At 47.3% G+C, this 16,428-nt stretch overlaps 7 protein-coding genes across 7 annotated transcripts; 4 read left to right on the top strand and 3 right to left on the bottom strand.

Moving 5' to 3' along the window:
* Positions 1-309: 309 nt before the first annotated feature.
* On the top strand, positions 310-2,352 carry N7533_012319 (pentatricopeptide repeat protein; the record flags this gene model as incomplete). Its single annotated transcript, XM_057108969.1, has 2 exons — positions 310-963; positions 1,030-2,352. 2 exons carry the CDS (start codon positions 310-312, stop codon positions 2,350-2,352), a joined length of 1,977 nt encoding a protein of 658 aa, XP_056954070.1.
* Positions 2,353-3,327: 975 nt separating this feature from the next.
* N7533_012318 (uncharacterized protein) lies at positions 3,328-3,735 on the top strand (the record flags this gene model as incomplete). The annotated part of the gene is made up of 1 exon (XM_057108968.1): positions 3,328-3,735. One exon carries the CDS (start codon positions 3,328-3,330, stop codon positions 3,733-3,735), a length of 408 nt encoding a protein of 135 aa, XP_056954069.1.
* Positions 3,736-4,480: 745 nt separating this feature from the next.
* N7533_012317 (class V chitinase) lies at positions 4,481-6,123 on the bottom strand (the record flags this gene model as incomplete). The annotated part of the gene is made up of 2 exons (XM_057108967.1): positions 4,481-5,719; positions 5,782-6,123. The coding sequence occupies 2 exons, from the start codon at positions 6,121-6,123 to the stop codon at positions 4,481-4,483; spliced, it is 1,581 nt and encodes a 526-aa protein (XP_056954068.1).
* Positions 6,124-6,233: 110 nt separating this feature from the next.
* Positions 6,234-7,419, top strand: N7533_012316 (uncharacterized protein; the record flags this gene model as incomplete). The annotated part of the gene is made up of 4 exons (XM_057108966.1): positions 6,234-6,364; positions 6,471-6,570; positions 6,718-7,133; positions 7,230-7,419. The coding sequence occupies 4 exons, from the start codon at positions 6,234-6,236 to the stop codon at positions 7,417-7,419; spliced, it is 837 nt and encodes a 278-aa protein (XP_056954067.1).
* A 701-nt stretch (positions 7,420-8,120) lies between these two features.
* On the bottom strand, positions 8,121-9,575 carry N7533_012315 (uncharacterized protein; the record flags this gene model as incomplete). Its single annotated transcript, XM_057108965.1, has 1 exon — positions 8,121-9,575. One exon carries the CDS (start codon positions 9,573-9,575, stop codon positions 8,121-8,123), a length of 1,455 nt encoding a protein of 484 aa, XP_056954066.1.
* Positions 9,576-11,404: 1,829 nt separating this feature from the next.
* On the top strand, positions 11,405-13,191 carry N7533_012314 (MFS maltose permease MalP; the record flags this gene model as incomplete). The annotated part of the gene is made up of 2 exons (XM_057108964.1): positions 11,405-11,946; positions 12,000-13,191. 2 exons carry the CDS (start codon positions 11,405-11,407, stop codon positions 13,189-13,191), a joined length of 1,734 nt encoding a protein of 577 aa, XP_056954065.1.
* A 676-nt stretch (positions 13,192-13,867) lies between these two features.
* On the bottom strand, positions 13,868-15,656 carry N7533_012313 (flavin monoamine oxidase family protein; the record flags this gene model as incomplete). The annotated part of the gene is made up of 5 exons (XM_057108963.1): positions 13,868-14,119; positions 14,222-15,084; positions 15,150-15,296; positions 15,357-15,431; positions 15,485-15,656. The coding sequence occupies 5 exons, from the start codon at positions 15,654-15,656 to the stop codon at positions 13,868-13,870; spliced, it is 1,509 nt and encodes a 502-aa protein (XP_056954064.1).
* Positions 15,657-16,428: the final 772 nt, after the last annotated feature.

The raw sequence follows: 16,428 nt of genomic DNA, 5'->3' as shown, positions 1-16,428 counted from the left end.
TCGGGGGAGAAGAGGTCCGATTGAACTGGACTGGACAGTTTTGGTCGAGCATGGCCGCGGCGCATATCTGGCTCTGTATTTTACCGTGGGATCTGGGCTATTGGGGTTGGATTAACGACCTACAAATACAACGAATTAGAAACCCCAATACTTCGTATCACTTTATCAGTGTAGCTTAAGGCAAATCGCCATCTATCTCAAGTATGCTATTCTCGACGTCGCTGTTATCAGTCACGTGTTATCGCATTATTTCCTGCCCGCGGCGACTCCGCGAAGTTCAAGTCACATCGCCAACGCAAGCAAGCGAACATGTCTCGGCATGCCTTGGTCCTGGACGGACTTTGGTATTCATTATGTCCTTCATTTGTCCCCAGAACACTCAACCGCCGCTTACCGCACCTACAAACGAAGAAGCGAAGCTCCAGACCATTTGCGCCGGCAAGTACTTGCACGGCAGGAAGCTTGCCACGAAGATACCATACAAGCGGCAATAACGACAGTCACAAAATCACCGGCTATTATAGCTCATCCGTCCTCGAAGCCTCTCCTGCCCGCGATGAATCACTCACCGAGGCCGAGTCTTCGCCCGTGGACGACCTCGAACACTACCCTTCAACCACCGATATGCTCGATGACCGAAGAGAGAAGGAATTACAACGGTTATACAATATGACCAAGGACCCTAAGGCACCCGGTTCATACGAGAACATCCCAACCTCATTTTTGGAAAGGAAGCTTCAGGAGACTATGGTCTTTAAGCCCGAGATCAGAGACGCAGAGCGTATTCTCAGAGTCTTAATACGAGATCGCCAGATCCGACCGACGGCCCGACACTACAAAGCATTGATATTGGCGAATTGTGATTATATATCCGGGTCATCCTTGGCGGTGCAAAGACTGCTGGATGAGATGGATCTCAATGATATTGCAATGGATTCGGGCACGCTTCATGCTGCTCTTAAGGTACGTGCATAATTGACGAACAGGCTTTATAAAGGTCACTCGCTAATCATCATGCTGAAATTATAGGCCGTGGCTGTACATCCCGATTATATCCTTCGCCAACAACTACTTGATCGACTTCGGGATCGATGGCTTCCTCTCAGTCCGGCGGGTTGGCACTATGTGGTAGCGGGCTTGATGCGAGAGAATCAGTTTGAAAAGGGACTTGAACAACTTGAAGCTATGGAACGCAAGAACATCCCTATCGAGAATTGGTTGCACAGTTTGATCATCTATATACTGTGTGACCACAAAGAATTCGAGGAAATAAGCCGTCTTGTTCGAAGAAGGCTCGAGCAGGGCCACGAAATGACGCCACAGCTTTTGTCTCATTTGCTTGATAAGGCAGGCGAAGCCCGGCACCATGAGCTGTCTCATTACATATGGGAAAGAAAAGTGAACTTGGGCTACGTTCATCCTTCGATGGATACTTGTACGCGGACACTAAATACAGCAGCGAGGCACCGCGATCCTCAATTGGCCCAGGCTGTGTTTCATTACCTCGGCAAGGCTGGCCTCCAGCCGAAACCCGATAATCATAACCAAGTCATCAAATCTCATTTGACCAAGGGATCCCCGGATAATCTTCTTGCCGTCTTTAAGGAGCTCTGCACAATGCACGAAGCCGGACTCAAGCCCCAGAACAGTACTATGAGGCAATTATGTCAACATTTTATTACATGGAGAATCGATTGTTGGGAAGCGTGGCAGATGCTCAAACGTCTCAAAGATACCCGGCGATCCATTCCCATGGACGCTATTGAGCTTATTTTGCAGGCCTGGAAAAATGACGCCAAACACAACCCGTCCGTGGCAGATGATGCCCTGCAATTGTATCGTGAAATCTACACAGTCTATCCTGACGGCGCAAACCTTTCCATCTTCAACTCATTCATCAACATCTGTCAGCGTGCCCAAAGAGTCGACTTGGGCATGTATATGCTGAAAGAAATGGCATCGTCCGGCATTATCCCGAGTGGTAAGACCTTCGAACTTGTTATTCGGATGTGCCTCGACGCCGGGAGTTTCAAGTCTGCGTGGATGTATCTTCAAGACATGCAGGAACGCGAATTCCCTCTTACGCCGAAGACACAAGAGTTAATCCAAGAGATCTGTCTAAAGTCCGTGGACCCTTACGCCCTACGGTTGAGATATCATCCAAGTGCTCAACTGCCGGTCAGCCTGCCGGCTGCTGAGCCAGCCAAACCGGATAGGCCAGGGAAGGTGGTTTGGAACAAGGAGCCAAAGCCTTCTCAGGCCACACGCCGGAGACGGAGACGACAACGTGAAGCCCGCATTGCGGAGATAGAGGCACGTCGTGAGGGCACCGTCGTCTCGGAGAAAAAGTGAGCTGTTCCATAAATAGTCTTACTTGTCAGAGAAAAGCTCCGTGGACGATCGGATCCACAGTCCAATCTATCGGGTCTCAAGGGGGATGGGATGCAGCTTCGGACGCATGAGGCCCACAGACTCGCATAATATCTTTATTGTACATAATCTAGCCCGGACGGGACCGGGTGGCTGTGGCAAGATGCAGGCACCAAAGTATATGCCGTGGCACGAAGGCAGATCTGGTGCGACCCAGCCATCATCAGATGGATAACCTGTATATTACTACATTAGCACTCTGTACTTATGTCATCTACAGAAATTTTCATCAACGTCTTGAAACGCATACCCCGGCCATTTAGCCGGTCTTGGGGGGACGTGGGATGGTTCGCCGTTGCGGAATGGTTTATCCGCACCAACCCAGTTCCCACATTGAATCCAATCCTCCACCCTCAAACCAGTGGTTCCTTCGAAGGTCTCCACCATTCAAATTAGTGCCGGATGTCTGAAACACGCCTAGGCGGCGATCTTGCATGCGACTTGTCAGACAGTGAGACTGGGGTCAGAACATCAGACAACGGGTGCTTTCAATACAGTATAGATTGTGAATACTGGGGAACGATTGGCGTGCGTTGTCGATCGGGTATCCCCTGAAAAGATCGGCAAGTTCGGTGGAGCCAACAAAGAGGAACGAAAGAGTTGAATCAAAGTTGAACCGAGGGGGGGGAAGGGTGAACTAAGGAATTGGGATGGCCGGAGTGGTTGCGGGTGGAGACTTGACTGGGTCGCCAAGGACTATCCTCGTCAGCCCGTTGGACCCTGCCTTCTTTCCCCCGTACTCACTCCGAGTCACTCCATCACTTACTTATACTTCCCAACCTCGCCTCTCATCCTCTCTCTTTCATCCTTCATCCGTCAGATTCATCTTCACCTTCACCTTCCAACTGTACAATACTTCTACACTTCCTTGATATAACCCATAATATCACCGTCATCATGCAACTTACCACTCTCCTCCCTGTCCTGCTCTCTACTCTGAGCCTGACCAACGCCGCTCCCCAAGGCGCCGCTCCCGTTTTCAGATCCAACAATCTCGACATCGGTGGCTCTCCCGGTGGTGTCGCCTGGCGATTCAACGTGTCTTCCCCCGGTTCGGAGAACTCTCCCGCGTTCAACACCCGCTGTGAAGGAACCTCCTACAACGCCACCGCGTGCGCCGATCCCAATGTCGTCGCGCAACTCGTGAAATTGGGCAACCCCAGTTTCAACCTCACGGTGCAGCATCACTGGACCAAATATGTGGACGACGACCGCCAGGACTTTTGGCAATCAGGCACTACCAAAGTGAACGAGACCTCAACAAGCTTCAGGATCATCCCTGACTCCTTCTACGGAGTGGCGTAAACAACCGTCTGATTTGATCCATATCGTTTTCACTGGTTCACTGGTTCACGGGCAAAGTGGCTTGGCTGCTCTTTGTCTATTTCACCCCCTGGTCAATTTCCTTGCGGGTGGTACGGGCAAACAATTTGGCCCTGGCCATTTCTGATGTAATGGCCGTGAACCTCCATTTCTTTATCTTCTTCTTTCTATTCCTCTTATGACCCCGCGGAACAAGGACCGCATGACTCTCCTTAATGACAGGCGTTTTGGGTTGGGCAGGGTATCTTTGGTTTGAACACATCCTCGACGCTCCTTGGAGACCCGGATAACAGGGGTCTAATGTCTGGTTGGAATATTGCACATAGGCATCGTTCTGTACAATAAGCAAAATCAATCATTTTTTATCTGCACACTTCACAAAGTACTGCAAACTCCATCTCTTTACTTAGGACCTAGACTAGAAGTATAGGTATATGCTAAGATTCCCGATGGCGCGGAGCTAAAAAGGGAGGCGCTTTCTTAGCGGCGGGCAACATGATGTCATTGGCCCGACTGTGTATCCTACGCATCCTAGCATAGACAAGTTCCCTCTCCACCAAGCTATGCAGCTATAATTGTCGACATAGGCAACATACTTGATGACCAGGAGGGATGAATGCTGGAATGATGATGGACCACTATGGGAGGAATGACCTGAAGCTATCTACTACATAGCACAGTGGGCACGGCATGATTCAGTAATAATTTGAGCCTGATCCCTCAGGCCTCAAAGAATAACGTGGTCCATTGAATAGGAGTTACTATTCTGCGCCACGATAACCGCATCGGCATCCGAGCATACAGGAGTGCACGGTAAACCCACGCCACGGAAACCTTCCCACTTGCACGTTCCCATTGTCGTTTGAGGAGCGCAGCACAGTGTTTGGTATTCACCCACGGGGCAAACAGAACTTTGTTGGACGTTCGCTACTTGCCCTCTCGCTTCTGTGACGTCGAAATATGAACTCTTGCAGGTTTCCCCACACAGACTCCAGTAACAAGATGATGCGACGGCGTTCTGCTCGGCAACATTTTCATACTGTTCCTTGTAACTAGCTGCTTGAGTGGACGTAACGCCATTGGCTTTACCAATGCCCATGAGGTCGCTCATAGCATCTCCGTTATCGTTGTCCATATCCATTGCCCAGATCATAATACCACCAAGGCAAAGCTTGTTTGCGGCTTTCATCTTTTGCATCATGGTTACACCGTCGTCAAAGCTCACCCACTGGTCTTTGTCCCAAGTAATCCACTTCACTGCCGCCGTGGAGTCATAATTCTCAGTAGCGACACCAGAATCTTGAATCTTCTTGATCTCGGCGATTGAAAGAGTCCCGGCAGAGTTGGTACATGAACCGGGATTGCCACCTCCACTGAACTCGCAGAGTCCATTGGGCCTAGAACAGGATGAATCGGCGAGAGTGAATGATCTTCCGTACCAGCCAAGTCCTAAAACCACCTGGCTCGGCTCAACTCCAGCCATCCACATTAGATCTAGGCCTTCTTTGATCTCAGTAAGGTTGGTGTGAGGACGAATGTAAGGACCAGTATATTGATTCTTGGAATCCCAGACACCGTGAATGTCATAACTCATGAAATTGAACCAGTCAAGATGTTTTGCCATTCCGGCAAGATCAAAGCCCTGCAGGTACCAGTAGGAGGATGGCAAAGTTACACTCATATCATACGAAGTACCCCAGCTTGATCGCATCTCTTTCAACAGCTTCACAAAGTTTTCCGTGTCGGCAGATGAGCCCCCACGATCGTCGGCAGCGGGGTACTCCCAATCAATATCGACACCATCAAAGCCATAAGATTGCATGAAGTTTTGCAGATGCCTAATGAATTGGCGCCGATTTGCAGAGGCACTGACCATGTCACTGAAAGCCGTACGAGTGTCTGGGGTATTGCCCTCATCGTTAAATGTCCAACCACCAAGGGAAATCCAAGTTTCCAGACCCGGGCTCTTTTTTTGAGGCCAGTAAAACTCTTATAAAGCTCTGCAGCTGCTGATGTCATAGGCGATACTTCAAAAGTGGTTGGGTTGAAAAAGGTGAACGCAAAATTGAGATGCGTTAGACCGACCAGTGGGATCTCATCTGGTGTTCTCCGATTGCAGAGTCGGGAGCTTGAATCGTCAGCCCAGCTTTCATAGTATCCGATTCGCCGGCCATTCTCTGCTGAGGTTCCGGAGCAAGTTGGCCTGTCGACGTCTCCACATGAACCATATCCATCCTGGCAGCCAGTGCCGCAAAATTCGGAGGTGGTACCGCAGAACCCAAACTGTGAACGTGCTAAACCCCTGCCAGTTCTGTAGTGAATGCTTCCTAGAGCTATATCGGCTTCGGCTCCTGGATCCCTGGCTGGCATCGACCAACTTTACTGATTATCTTATTGGATAATTTGCTTCCATCCAAAAGAACTGTTCCACAAGTCTGCCATATACGACATCTTCTTCAACACTGTATATTGGCACACAGATGACGGCAACAGCAACGACTACGGACTCTACCACAACCACCACCAGTACTGCCGAATCTACAGCGGATTGTCTAGGACAAATAGGGCAGCCAATAAAAAATTGGCTTACATGCGACGATCTTTCTGACAGGTAAATAGTCCGTGATAAATTCATAGGCTTGGATCGCTAGAAGATAGATGGAATGCAAGTAAATAGCGACTGACAGTTTTTGACAGGTATAACGTCTCTACGGGAGATGCGCGCATGGCGACAGGAGACTACAATTGCTTTTTCGATACTCCTGTCTGCTTGCCCTTGCCATGTCCGTTATACGCAACCTGGGGATCTCCGAGCTGGTAAGAACACCCAAAATTCCTTTAAACATTCAAGATTGTAAGGTCAATCAACAGCCATCCTAGTATATGCTAAAATTGGATAATAAAATTAGTGCATCTCTCTCTGAGCTTGCCTCTAACACCACCAACAATGTTTCTATATCCCAGTTTTTGGCATGGAACTCGAACATCCAAGGTAGTTGCGACGGAGTTTCCAGTGGTCAGCGCGTTTGTATGCAAGCTCCTGGGGGTACATGGAAAGCACCATCAGTCACAATTACAGCACCCACTGGTACTGGCGTCTATTATACTACAGCAACACCAGCCTATCCAACACAAAGCGGCACTACCGGAAGCTGCGGCAAGTTTTACCAGGTAATTTCGGGTGACGACTGCGCTACACTGAATCTCAAGTTCGGACTTAATCTCACACAGCTGCATATCATGAACACTTTCATTGATTCAAACTGTTCCAATCTCTGGCTCAACTATGATATATGTGTAGCACCAGTCTCTGAGCCGAGTATCTCGACTGATGGGGCTTGTGGAGTGGGTGTGACTTGCATTGATAGTGCATTTGGGAAGTAAGTATCAACATATCTCCCTTCAGCGACATTGAATGGCGAAGTTTAGGGATTTCAAAAAGGAGAATATCAACTAATGCACGTTTTTTGCGTTAGCTGTTGCTCGTCTACAGGAAAATGCACTGTGAGCACTAACGGCCTTTGTGGGCCCGATAATAGCTATATGACTTGCCCGGGCTCTGAATTTGGCGACTGCTGCAGTAGTAAGTGTACCCTCCTTTATATTCAGCCTTTTCACTTGCTGGGTTCTACGCGCAAGTGCTTTCTGAGTGATCATAATGACTGACCGAGGAACCTGTTTACTCAAATAGTTTACGGATACTGTGGCAATGGAACTCAATTCTGCGGCGCAGGAAACTGCTACGCCGGAAGCTGTGACACTGACAATGGAGGTCCATCAACAAGCGGCGAATGTGGACCCCTATTTGCTTGCAACAAAACTTGTACTGGAACGCAGTTTGGTAAATGTTGTTCGGTCAGCGGATATTGCGGTAGCAGTAATGATTACTGCAGCCCCCCCTAATTGTTACTCAGGGGCTTGTTTGACGACGGGATATCCTTCTACGAATGGGGAGTGTGGCCCTAACTTTGCGAACAACATGACATGTGTTGGATCACAGTTTGGTGATTTTTGCTCTGCGGCTGGATATTGTGGCAGCACAAGTGAATATTGCTCTGTATCAAATTGTTATAGTGGCTCTTGTGTTTTTTTAGATATAGCATGGGACGCTGATTGACCACTCAAGTGGAAATGAACATTAGCCGAACGTGCATTTATCCCCTATTTGTACCATATTTCCAGTTTAAACATTACTGCTTTCTTCTTACTGGATAGGCAATAGTATACTTTCCGTGACTACTCAGACACTGCAAAAGCAATAACTAGTTGAAGAGGAGTGTTGTATACAGGCGTCTTTTTGGTTTAGCATTATACCAGTAGTAACCTGACTTTTGTTTTCGAGGTTCACACAGAAACCAAGAATTAAGTCACCAGCTTGATGCAATCGAATATTCGGTCCCGTCACCTCTATCTGCTTCTCTGAATTTATCGATTCCTCCCTCCACACCATCTTCACCCACTGTCCATATACCACTTTCAACCATCACCGTCCACCGGTCAAATAAATTATCCAATCTCTGTGCTCGCCGTTCACCCCCAAAGGGATGGAAGTAACCATGCTGAAAAAGCTTTGTGAATGAGCCCTCGCTATCTGTGAATAATCCGTCGGTGACTGATCTCCCATCACTCATTTTAGCCCGTCGTAAGTCGAACGGAAGCACGATATGAAAGCCTGCCTCCTCCATATCAAAATTGCTCCGACGCACAGGCTCACTGTAAAGTCCAGTTGGAATAGAGTCGCCTTCTATACCCAAGTCTTCATGCGCGACAGAGAATAAGGAGTGGATTTCGTCGTTGACATCCACCAGCTTGTCCGGGGCTGCAAATATTAGGACCCCCGGAATACAACCTTCTTCATGGGATATACCCATACTGGTAAACGTCTGGCGCCTTATAAATGCCTCCTTATCGTGCGGAACTTCTAGCCCAGGAGCGACAAACCTGAAACGTGGAGTCTTGACCCGTGTCAAGAGCGAGCGAATAAAACAATCCCGCGGTACGCCCGCCGCATCCAGATCTGCACCAGTAAAGAGTGGCGCAGATGAAATCGGCAGAATTGAATCAGGAGGCATTCGAGATTCAACTATCGCTGAGTAGCGCTCGATCGCAGCTATTGTGCTATCAAGCTGGAAATCACAATAAGGGAGCCATGACCACAGACCAAATTGTGATCTGTTTGCCGCGAGATTCGGATCACCAGACAAACCCCCTTCAGAAAGTTCAGGGACAATTTTACCAATTCGAATCATATATATCCAATGAGTCAGAATAGTCTCCAGCGGAAGCCACATCTCTTCGTGCTCATGTACAGGCTCCACACTTTCAGTATTCTCTATAGTCATAGGGAATGAGGCCTTATTACGCTGCTGGTCGTAAATAACGCCCAGATTGTGCGAGCCCAGATCCATCTCAGTCTGATAAATCAAAACAAATCGCTCTTTGCCTTCTTCCATCTCGTTATTGTCTTCATCGTTGATATACTCGTCACAAGGCATCATCACAAGACGGTTAACCCAGTAGAAGAAATCTGGGTTGGGATCATAGATTGAATCCAGGAACGAGTTGAGCGGAGTAATGAGGCGGCTCCGAATAGCTGCTATATCCTCTTCCGCCTCCTGAAAGAACCACTCTTCGCTGGCTAGTGCATCAAGGTCGGGTGTGTCTCGTTCGTGCCGAGCCATCCAACCATACGCGACTAAGTAATTGTGTAGTCTGGCGCAACGCTCATAGTCGAGACTACCATCATGGGCTGGGTTCTCTTCGGATACTAGAGCGTCTTCAATATCAAGAATTTGTTGTGAAGTGGTGTTCACCTGGGGCATGGTTGCGGTGATGTCGAAGGATGGATAGGGTTACATGAAGGAAAAAGCATAAGAGTTGGCACTCGCTTAGGCGACAGCCGTAGCGCTTGATATAAGTCACGTGGACTCCCTGCTAAACCTACCTTGTCCTTTTTTGGAGGCTTCTCCCTGACGTAGCTAAAACAAAGGTACTTTTCTCAGGATGAGTCGGTATACCTTGAAAGTTTCCAATCCCGCTTAAATAACTTAATTTACTATTTTCGAATCTGAGAGGCGCGGAACAGTTTCGCATCTCGAGATAGCGAGTAAAAGTCCTCCGAAATTGGAGAATCACGTTCGAGTGTAGCCGTGGTAGAGCATTGCTCATCAGCTTCCATGTCTTCTGTGACCTGTCAGTCTGTTCATGATAAGTTGGGGATTGAGAGGGAGATTGTGGGCATACCTTCAGTAATCATGATGCTGAATCAACATATGTTACTATCTCGAGTATATAACAAGCGGGTATTGATACGATGGGGTATTTTGCGAGTTGGTGAGGTGGGTAACGAGAGAGAGATAGTGGAAGCGGGAAGCAGAGGGAGAGGCAATGAGTGCGGTTAAAAAGTATGACACGTCGATGAGAAAGTAAAAAGTGGAAAGTGCGACCAAAACCATTGTTTTGCCTTTTCAAAGACTACTGCTACTGCAGACTATCAATCAGTTATATCCAAACATCTTGTTCATCAGCAATGAGGTAACATTCTCTCTTCCCAATGATTTCGAAATCTGAGCTCTAAACCATGACAGAAGCTAAATTAATTTACTTTCAACTCAATTATAGCTCAAACTAGCAATATTATGATGTGTCTCAGGCATCTAAGATCGTCTTGCTTCCCTAGATATCTACTGATCTTGCATATGATTACCTGGCCCTAAGTGGTAAGATCTCACCTGGGAATTTGACCAACTACCTAGGTATAGACTAGTAACTATCTGACTAGTAGTACCTGGGTTGTACTAGTAGTTGTTAAAATTGAAAAATCTTTACTGATGGTCCTGTGAACATAACTTCAACTTTATCAATAATCTGGGCTCCAATTTCAGAGTTACTCGAATATGTTATCTGCGAAGTAGTCTTAGTCATGCGTTCAAGGCAGCTATGCTGACCCTCATTTATTCTGATGGGTCCTAATGCAAACACTAGTAGTTGTGCCAGACAAGGATTGTTTGATAATTACCAGTAATGCCCATGATACACACCTGACCAGACAGCTATTGGACCGGCTGAAACACGAAAGGAGCGGGGAAATGTGTCAAAGTCTCGGTCCTCTGCGATTGGACACATCGAGAGGCTTCCAGAGTTGCGAACGGGCTTCTTGGATATTGTCGACACGAACGTAAATTTTAACACGCCAGGACAACATGGAGTCTTGGAGGCTGATATTATTTGAGGACGCCCTAGTCATCCTGAGTATGGGTCAGATAACCGAAGTTCAATTCATTTCTGGCGGTGGACCACTGTCCACTAGTGGCTTCCTACTTGGGCTAATTTCCGTAAACCTTCGAATTGGCTACGAATTAGTCGTGGTTTACAGAGGGCTGGCTCCCTAATTGGGTCGTTTCCCGACGCTTGGAGTATCCCCCCGCAAATTAGAAGCAACGTTTGGTTAAAGCCTATATCATCCGCAGATGAACTAAGTAGGCTCTGTTTACAATACCTAGTCTAAGATCTATAAGTAGCGTTAATAAATGCCCTATAAGATAGAAATTAATGATGTCTATCGAGTTATTTCGCTGATTAAATACGTCAGTATTTCCGCGCAACCCAGCCTCTGATAATAACTACCGGAATTAGCCATAATACTCGCAACATGAACCCTCAAGAATCAAACGCTACCGCGGAAATAGCTTCCAACAAGCTTGAAAATGGCATTGATATACAGTCAGATATACACCCGTCATGCTTTAAGGATCTTGATCTTATAGCATTGAACCGAGATGCAAACGCTGCCACTGAGAGAGAGCATACTATGGGCCTTTTGCAAGGCCTCAAACTCTATCCCCAAGCGATCGGCTGGTCTCTCCTTCTCAGCACTGCCATTATCATGGAAGGCTATGACACAGCATTAATAGCTAATTTCTTCGCCTTTGAACCCTTCAACAAAAGGTATGGTTCGATCCAGCCGGACGGAACGCACGTTGTTTCCGCACCCTGGCGCTCAGGTCTCACCAACGGAGAGGCCTGTGGTGAAATCCTAGGTCTTTGGGCATCTGGTATTATCCAGGCACGATTTGGCTATAAGAAGACTTTGATTGGTGCACTGGTCATGATTACTGGCTCGATCTTCATAACATTCTTTGCTCAGAATCTACCTATGCTTCTTGCCGGTGAAATAGTTTGCGGACTCTCCTGGTACTCATATTCCCTGGCCTTGGCTTTGTTTGATTTCAACTTACTTTGTTTAGGGGTGTATTTCCTGCATTAGCCACCGCATATGCCTCCGACATTTGTCCGGTTGTTCTCCGCCCCTACCTTACGACTTACGTGAACCTGTGCTGGGTTTTCGGTGAATTAATAGCCACTGGTGTTCTGGCAAGAATGCTCGATCGAACAGATCAGTGGGCATACCGGATACCATTTGCTTTGCAATGGATCTGGCCTCTTCCTATTCTTATCGGGGCTTGTTTCGCTCCAGAGTCCCCATACTGGCTTGTACAGAAAGAAATGATCTTTGAAGCACGTCAAACCCTTCTCAGGCTCACAAGTCCAAACGATACTACATTTGACCTGGATAATGCGATTGCTTTAATTCGATTGACGGACAAACTTGAGAAGGATAATACTGCCGAAACAAGCTATATCAGCATTCTCAAAGGTGTCAATCTTCGACGGACCGAAATATCAATTTGTGTCTGGTTGATTCAACAGTTCTGCGGATCCGGCCTTATGACTTATAGCACTGTCTTCTTCCAGCAAGCCGGCCTTTCCTCTGCCTATGCATTTGACATGTCAATGGCTATGTATGCATTAGGTGCTTTGGGAACCATTGCCAGCTGGTGGATGATGGCATACATTGGTCGTCGCACCCTATACCTCTTCGGATGCATTATTTCCTTCATTTTGATGGTGATAATTGGATCATGCGGCCTTTTAAATGAAGGAAACAGCAGGGCGAGTTGGGCCATTGGTAGTTTGTTGATCATTTTCACATTTGTTTACGATTCTTCCATTGGGCCAGTCTGTTACTCACTGGTTGCCGAGATTCCGAGCACTCGCCTGAAAGCAAAGACGATAGTCGTGGCCAGAAGCTTCTATTGTGCAGCAGCAATCACTGTCAACATTATTACTAATTACCAAATGACCCCAACAGCTTGGAATTGGAAAGCGAAGTCAGGGTTCTTCTGGGCTGGAACCGGTTTTATCTGCTGTGTGTGGACATATTTTCGCTTACCGGAGCCAAATGGGAGGACATATGGAGAGCTGAACATTCTTTTTGAGCAACGGGTCAGCGCGCGAAAGTTCAAATCAACACATGTTGAGATGGCTGCCCATGACGGTCTGTTTATCGAGGGATCGGCTGTCGAAATGATGGAGACGGTATCACAGGTGAAGGGATATGAACAGAAGTGTGAAAAAGGGCCTTGCAATACGGAGTAGCTCTAGAGAAATGGTGTTATGTTCAAACTATCACATCAACATGATATAGCGAATGGAAGAAGAAATTGAAGAAATTTTACCGAGTTGAGCCTTGATGTAAGGCGAAATCAATGGTGGATATTCATAGCTGGGATTTGGCCCTTTTTCAAGTTGGCATTGTGAGGCGGATGTTACCGTTCTAATACGCTTTCTACGCGAGTTTGCTCGGCACCACGTTCACGCAGTTTCTCTGTTGTTTTGAATACGGGACTCGCCTGGCCGGCGAGGCCGTGAGGCCGCGAGGGTAGCGACGTTCTTACCAGTAATTACCAGTTAGTTACTAATAATTACCTGTTAGTTACTAGTCAATAGTAGTAAAATACCACTTATACAGCATTCGGAAACAACGAATACAGCATACGGTCAAATTCACGAGGTCAGCGTCATGATATTCCTCGAATATTGGTAGAAGTCCAAGGTCCCTCCGAGGTCGCTGCAGCTTAATATTATTACCGCTACGACCTGATTTGAAAAATGTCATACCCAGTGGTCGATACTGGATAAAACATTTCCCTTTTCATGTATATAGGGTCTCAGGGGGTAGTTTCAAGTTGGCAAAGTGTAAAATCGGTACTGCTAGATTTTCTCTCCATGACTACTTTGAAGCGTCATCGGCCATACCAAGAAATAGGCCAATTCAAAGCTTCGGTTGGTGGTCGTGCGACACATCGGTCAGACGCAAGTCTCTCAACGCCTCTATTGCGCACAGGGCTCCCTGCTCGATTGCACCATCAATAGAAGCCCGCCATCCATGGGCCCAATCACCGGAGGCAAAGAGAATTGCCCCATGGCGCTTTTGAAGTTCATCTTGATATTTAGACATATATTCAGGCGCCCACCATGCGGGACCACCATTAGCCCAAGGGTCAGTACACCAATTATGAAAAACCTTTTAAGTTCGTAGGGATGGTCATTAGTACTAGTTTCACAAGTTTGACTAAAGAAGAGGACTCGGAGCCCTGCTAGTGAAGGAAATGGATAGCGAACTCACAGTCTTTTCAACATTCATCGGGTGCAATGCCTGGAAAGCTGCAATAACCTTTTCCGGCTCATGCTCAGGGGTAAAATTCTCTCTCTCATCGCCGCCAAACCCAACAATATGTGCGCTGCCCTGCGCTGTGACGCCATCTCCGTAGCCTTGGGCAATGTATCCAGGGGAGCACATGCCATTCCAAGAAGCTAAGCCAGACCCTTCGACCACAGCATGGATTTTCGTCATGAAATTGATGTGTCCAAGGTTGATCGCCTCTTGGCGCTTCGGTGAAAGGGGCGGACTGAACTGCACCGTCTTGAGAATATTGAGCGGAATTGTACTTATCACACGGTGAGATCTGAAAATCCCATTGTTTGCGGTTGTCACCTTGACTCGCCCTTCAGTACTATCGATTTCATCTGCGATAGCTGTAACAGGAGTTTTGAAAGCATATTCTAGGCCGAAGTCTACTGCGTCGTCGAAAATACGCCGGGCAAAGGCGGATTGGCCTTCTCGCAGTTTGTACGTCGTCCATAGATCAGCCAGATTAGCTGAGTCATGAATGAGAAGAGCGTGTGTCCGAATGCATTCCCATAGACTCGAGTTCTCGAGTTTACCTCCGGTGACAAGCATAATGACCGCCGATAGAGTCCCCAGCTGCTCTGCTGTAAGGAGGTGCTTGATTTGATCTATCCGCTCCTTGCACGAAATCTTGTCAATGGCCTCTACATCAGCTCGGGAAACCATGATATTATCGAGCTGCGAATGCGGAAGTGGGCAGATGTTGCGACAAGAATTACCATCGATGTCAACGAACAGGTCCCAAGCGGAAGATGTGATCTGTCCAGCTTCTTCGTGACTGACATTTCTTGCCGGTGCGCCTTTATACATGTCAGTATTATGCATTCAATTCGGGGGAGAAACACCCTCTTATTTCCCGATATACCTTCGACATTCAGTGTATAGTAGTTGTTCTCGTAGCCTTCTTGGTGAGAAACAATTAAATCACGATCCATCTTGTAACGCTGCAGTTCTCCGAGCACGTATCCAAAATGATGAGTGACATAAGTACCCCCCATTTCGTACAGAAATCCTAGTGTTATTTAGCGAGATGTCCGTATGGCAGGTATTATCGAAGATCACGGGCATGTACCATCTTCATCGCCCTCCACGGTGTATGTACGCCCACCAACCCGATCACGGGCCTCGAGGAGCAAAACTTTTCGATCTGGAATATTATATATCAGGATATATCAAGTGGACTTCTGGAGATATACCCACTATACGTAGCAAGGTCGCGTGCGGCGCGTAGTCCAGCATATCCTGCGCCGATGACAATGACGTCATAGGTATCTGGACAACTGTTTCTTTTCTCAGGGGGGGTACACAGTTCCCCGACACTTGAGCCCTCCCTGCTTAGTTCCCTGGGATTTGGTCCAGGTATATCCGTCATTGGTAGTACTCATCTTGTTTGCCCTTTTAGTTTCACGGTCCGTACTAGAGGATTGATTCGATTACAGTTTCGGCGGGAGTGAAAATACTACCAATCCCAAGCACTTGAGATCTGTTCTCGCTTTAAGTAGAATTCTAGTCGACTTAAACTTATGATCATTTAGGAAATGGCATGAATATTGACAGTCGAAGCTGTATGGATAATTGAAGTCAAATTTGGACACTTTCCGACTTTAGTGCTAGCTGACCCACTTTCCCGACAGGGAGGATTTCCGAGTAACTCAGGGTTTCGCCCGGGTGGTTATAGGGCGGTCTAAACACGATGGATTACTATCACCGTGTGTATAGTATCCGCTGGTATATTGCGTAATATCGTCACTCGCTATGACTTGGTTTGACTTATCTCGGCTCTTCGTGATTCACCAAAAAATCCTCACTGGCAGGGATATGGAGGGACATGTTTCGGAGTGTGACATTGCAGTCTTGCCCGCCAATGAAACAATTCTTCTTATCAAATACCCTGCCACTTGTGGATCGGGGTTTGTATTCCCATGGGTTATGATTGGTGCAGATTGGAATATTGAAGAAAAATTTCGGAGCTCTCCGTTGCTCAAGGTCTACTGTGCGAACGAGTGACCCACGAGATGACTAGAAGTGCAGATGTCAGTGCATAGTCTTACAGACTAACAATTTAAACCTCGCTACTTGAGGGTATTAGCTTAACCGCCTCTACACTAAGGCTGTAAATTATACTACGTCTTTATAATGAGTTC

This window comes from Penicillium manginii, assembly GCF_028828005.1.
Source record: "Penicillium manginii strain IBT 31320 chromosome Unknown utg000009l:1.0-3297300.0:1.0-3298630.0, whole genome shotgun sequence".
NCBI lineage: Eukaryota > Fungi > Ascomycota > Eurotiomycetes > Eurotiales > Aspergillaceae > Penicillium > Penicillium manginii.
Note: the sequence above shows the minus strand (reverse complement) of the source record. Positions and strands in the feature narration are given on the sequence as shown.